We start from the raw sequence: 5,440 nt of genomic DNA on the forward strand, positions 1-5,440 counted from the left end.
CTGCTGCGGCCCCACCGGCACGGCACACACCGCGCCCAGAGCGCTCCGGTGCCGCGGGAGCCTCGTCCCGCACGGTCCCACCCGCGGCCCGCAGGCCCGGTGCCACTCACCGCCAGCGGTTGATGCCCACGGCGGAGGAGGCGGCGAACCAGGGGTCCAGGATATAGATGCAGCGGAGGGACGTGGCGTCCCGCAGCGCTTCCTGCAGCGCCGGGTTGTCGTGGAGCCGCAGCCCGCGGCGGAACCAGTGCACGGAGCGGCACAAGGCCGGCGCCGGGCCCAGCGCAGGCCGCGGCCGCCGCCGCCATCGCCGCCGCCCGAGCCGCGGAGCCGCCCCGCCCCGCCGCGTGACTGGCGCGCGCGGGGGCAGCCAATCAGCGCGGCGGGGCGGGGCAGGGCGGCGCAGCGGGGGGGCGCTGTGCTGCCCCCCAGCGGCCGAGGCCGCAGCTGCCGCCTGCGGGGCGGCGTCGCCCGAAACCGCCCCGGAAATGTCGCTGCCACCCCCAGAGAGCGACCCCCAATTTAGTCAGCAGGGTGGGTCGCCACAGGTCAACGTTAAAAATCTCCATTCCAATAAAAAAAAGAAAAAAAACCAAAATATTTTCAAACACCCCCAAATGGCTACCTGCATCGAAAAGGGACCTGCGGCCATGAACCCTGGAGCAGGAGCACCTTCCACCCCCCCAAATTCAACAGGAACATATTTTGGGCAGAAATTGAGTGTTCTTGGGTAGGTGTGGTCAGACATCACTCACGGGACATGGTACATCATGTAGGATCCATGGAGCAGGGTATGAAGCAATGGCATGGACTGCCCAGGATTGCTATGGGAGTAACTTTATGTTTAAAAGGGCCAGGGATTTAGAAAGCTGGTGCAACATCACAGCTCACCACAGGATGTTTGTTGCTACTGACCCCAGGAATCAGAAATCACAGCACTGACATATTCTATTGCATAGAACCAGACTGAGGAGGTGGGGCAGGGTTGGGCAGAGATTTCTGCAGACCTGTTCAGCAGCAAGTTCCAAGCAAAGGAATTGATACAGTAGAGCGAAACTCATTGCATTGAAGGATTCACAGAGGAGCTACAAAGTAAACATGGAACAAGCCCCCTGAAACAAGGGAATGGACAACAACCCCATTTTCAATACACACCTACCCCCTACAAAGAGGGTAAGGAGTGTTGCAAACCCTTGGTGAACTGGGATCCCCACCCTACAGCACCAAGTGTTTCAGAGTAATTTTTCCACTCCTGCGAGTCACTGAGTGACACAGAGGCCAAGCTCACTCTCCTGTGAGAAAGGCCACTGGAGCGAGCATGCTCTCCCTCACTGCATACAGCGCAGAGAATGAGAAGTTTAATTCCTGACTCTTACCATGCTTCCTCAAATTGAGAAACCAGGTATAAAGCAACACAGGAAAAAACCTCAGAAGGATGTGATACTGACTCTTTGGAAAGGTGTTTTGGAGGCACTGCTGTTGCTTAGACTTGTACATAGCCAGAAGGGAGAGAATTTCGATCCTCTGCACTGAATGGGGCAACGGGAAGAACAGCTGTTGCAAAAACTTTATACAGCAAAACAGTTTACTGAAGTCTAACCCAAACAGTCTGGCTACTTGCCCCTTCCTTGCCTGCAGGTTCAGGATTTTTAACTCCAGATTGCATTCATTCAGGTAATTTTAGATCTCTAACTACACAAAGCTCCCATTCCAGTCTTTGTCTGATAGGAACCCAATGTGCCCCCCCCTCCCACTTCCCAGATACAAATTTCCCAGAATAGGTAAATAACAACATCCATTTTAAAAAACAATCACAAAAAAAACCCAACCCAGTTGATCTCCACAACACATGCTCTCCCCAACTCTGACACAGGGTGAGATAAAACATGATCCAGTCAGGTCTTTGGCTCTGATTCCTGACACAGTTCCCCATACACTTTGCAGGTCATTTTTTCCTGCTCCTTGTTCTTCTCCCCAAGAGGAAAGGAGCACCAAAGGTTATCCCCTCCAGGTCCAAAAATAGAGGTGCAGGAGCTGCCTACACACCAGTGTCATTTCTTTCACTGCTTTTGACATTAGGATCCTCTTGCACCTTTCTCATTTCCAGTCCTTTCACCCACGTGTAGGCAAAGGAGCCCCCCAGAACCATCAAGTTACTCGTCCACCACAAGAAGCTCTTTGTCTCCTCAAAGTAGATAACAGCCAGCACTGTTTGTGCACAGGCCTTGGCTGTCCCAGACACATTGTGGGTGAGTGGGCTAGTGAACTTTATCTGAAGTCCAGTCACGTACCCAATGGCAAAGCCAAACACTCCCCCCAAGGTCATCATGCCCCAAAAACTGGGGCTCCCCAGCTTGTCAAAGTGGTAGAGGGTGCGGAACTCGCCCAGCAGCACCATGAGGGGGAAGAACAGGACACAAGCATTGATGTTGTTGTAGAAGGTCAGGCGCCAGATGCTACCATCCACCACAGGCAGCACTTTCTTGGTGTAGATGGCATTGAGAGAGACACAAAGGCTTGCCAAGATCCCAAAGAATATACCTGTCCATGACAGAGTACCCTCTGCTCCTTCCTGGTCAACACCCAGCCAGAAGCCGCCTGCAACCAAACAAATCAGACATCATCTGAACAACTGCTGAAAGGCTCAAAATATACAGTCAAAAATTCATCATTTACTTGATAGTGAACAACAACAGTGAGAGACAGGCTTAAGGGCCTCCCCCTTCTTTTATGTGAACCCACAAAATGCCACGACTGGGAAGACTTATTTTGTGAGTGCAGGAAATTTACTGTGTGGGTAATGCCACCTCAGAGGACTAATTGCTACACTGAGCAGGCAGCAGTTCAGAAACAACTATTCCAGCTAGTCTTTGCATATGGGTAATTTTCAGGACAGCATTTTATTTTTAATTGAAAAGGCTGAAAATTGACACATGGGTAGAAAAAATATTCATCAAAGTTTAAGAAAACCTAACTTTATAGACTTTTCTCTGCTGTTAACAGGAAGGAAAATATAGGTCAGAGAAGAAGATGGAAAGATAGTAAAAACATGGCTGTAATATTAAGCATGATAAAAAAATCAAAAGGCAGAAACTGTATGCAGTATCTTCATGTTAAACTTTGATGGGCAAAGCACTGTCTAACCACCTCCAAAACAAGAGCTACAGGCTTTGCTCTCCAGGGCAGAGAGGGAGACCTCTCCCCACCCAGCTCATAAGCAAAACATAAAAGGGAGATGAGCTACTGAAGGAGCACTGCGCCACATTTTCATTAGCTGCTTCTTGTTGGAGGCTGTCTGGGAAGTTGCCTGCTTGAAACCAAGCCCAGATACAAATGGGCTCCATCCCTCGTCAGGAGGGGCTTTGTCTCAGGCCACAGAGGACACTCAGCTATGCTGCTATAGGCACACAGGCAATGCTCTCACAGAGAATGGAGATGGAGCCAAGAGGACAGAGCCTTAACCCTAGAGAAACCCTGTCAAGCTGCCAGGCACCAGACTCCTGGGCAGTGCCTGAACAAAAGATTAGCTGAAGGCAACTGCTTTCATCACTTGCAGAAAATACAGTAGCCTGTTCCGGTTCACCTCTTCCATGGAGATGAGATTCCTGTATTTTCATCTGACTCCATCTGGCCGTCTAACACTAAGTGAATGCATGCACACCTGGAACCAGACTGCAATCAACAGTTCACCATTCCTGGCATCTAAATGGCCCTTCAGTGGAAGGTAGCTTTTGGGATTATTTTGCCTTTGGAATGGACGATTTATAAGCATTCCTGTTAAGCCACTCAATGCCTTGCCCTACATCCTAAACACACCCCCAGATTTTCTGGTGGTGTTTTACGCTTGGCTTGATCAGCTAACCCTTTATCACATGCATTCAGCCTATTGTCAAAACCAATTGGCTGACCCTATTGTATGGTCCCAGTGGTGCTGACATAAATGTTATTGTTACCAAAGTTAATAATCAACAAGAACGTGGAAACAGGGAGAAAGCCACCTGCTATTTTATGGCCTGTAAAGGGGGAAGAAATAAAAAGGTAAGGCAAGTTAAACTTCATTAGAGGGTAGAGAAGTTTTAGTGCTAGAAGGAAAAAGGGAGCTGTGTCAAATGAGAGCAATTTCTTCTCATAGTGAGTCACTTACATCCTCCAGACATACAAATTTGGTTGCCATACACAGAGCAAGGCCCGAGCCCTGAGCTACCCCACCTCACCAGGGAGCTGCCATGCAGGTGGGGATGACTTCCCAAAGGAAAGACATCCCACCACCGTCTCTCCGGGGCTGGCTGTCGGGTGGGAGCAGCCCTTCCTGCTCCCCCTCACCTATGATGACTCCGCAGGCCAGAAGGGCATAGAGAGAGGTGGTCTGCTTGAGGAGGAGGTAGGAGAGCAGCACGTTGAACACGGTGGTGAGAGAGCGCCCCACGTTGTAGAAGGCCACGCCGACATGCTTGAGGCAGAGGTTGTTGGAGGTGACCATGCCGATGAAGACGGCGGAGAGGGGCAGGACGCTGCGGGACACCTTGGGGTCGAGGCGGAGGGTGGGCAGGCCGGCGCAGGGGGGCCCGCAGGCCGCCCCCAGGCTGAGGCCCAGGCAGAGCGCGGCCGTGAGGGCGCACTGGAAGAAGGTGACGAAGAGAGGGGCGTCGAGGCGCAGCGAGGGGCTGTCCAGCAGGTACTTGTTGAGGAAGACCATGGCGATGGATGTAAACCAGTAGAGGCAGACCACCACGGCGATGCGCAGCGCCCGCAGCAGGAAGGGCGCCCGCCGGTCCCCGCCGCCCTCCGCCGGCAGCAGCGGGTCAGCGCCGCCGCCGCCGCCCAGCGCCATCCGCAGGATCCCCGTCCGCGTCAGCTGCGCTCTGCTCATGGCGGGCCGGGCCGGGCCGCCAGCGACGCCCGCCAGCGACGCCCGCCGGCCCCCGCCTCCGCCGGCCCCGGCCCCCGCCTCCGCCCGCCGCCGCCTGGCCCCCCTCACCGCCTGCGCCGCCAGCCCCGCGCGTCCCAGAGCGCTGCGGCTCCGCCCGCCGTCCTTTATTCACGCCCCGCGGGCGCCGCTCGGCACCGCCCCGGCCGCGGCGCCATGGCGGGGGAAGGCCCGGCCCGCCCCCGCCGCCCGCTCCGCCCCGGGGCAGCCCCGGCCGCAGGGGCAGCGCGGCTCTGACAAATATGGAATTTATTAAAAAATTCTTAAGAAAGGATGCTCTTTGATATTTGAACTTCGTGTACTTCCAGGCCGAATCAACAAGATAGGAGACTCTCCGTGGAACAGAGAGCAGCGAACAAGCAAGCTCTAAGTGATGCCCGGGTGTCAAAAAGAAATTACTTGTCAGCAGAATAGCCTTGTTAAGGTTCAGGTCTCCACACATTTCAACGACCTCAGACCCAGGTGGAAGTTAGCAAAGCTTGGGGGAAAGCTGACAGGCCACACAAAGAATGT

General features: G+C 53.8%; 1 protein-coding gene across 1 annotated transcript; it reads right to left on the reverse strand.

Moving 5' to 3' along the window:
- Nucleotides 1–1,427: 1,427 nt before the first annotated feature.
- SLC35C1 (solute carrier family 35 member C1) lies at nt 1,428–4,912 on the reverse strand. Its single transcript, XM_036384955.2, has 2 exons — nt 4,324–4,912; nt 1,428–2,598 (listed from the first exon to the last, which is right to left on the reverse strand). Exons 1-2 carry the CDS (start codon nt 4,868–4,870, stop codon nt 2,039–2,041), a joined length of 1,107 nt encoding a protein of 368 aa, XP_036240848.1. The 5' UTR covers nt 4,871–4,912; the 3' UTR covers nt 1,428–2,038.
- Between the last annotated feature and the right edge of the window lie 528 nt (nt 4,913–5,440).

The sequence above is a fragment of the Molothrus ater genome, chromosome 6 (assembly GCF_012460135.2).
Source record: "Molothrus ater isolate BHLD 08-10-18 breed brown headed cowbird chromosome 6, BPBGC_Mater_1.1, whole genome shotgun sequence".
NCBI classification, from domain to species: Eukaryota; Metazoa; Chordata; class Aves; order Passeriformes; family Icteridae; genus Molothrus; species Molothrus ater.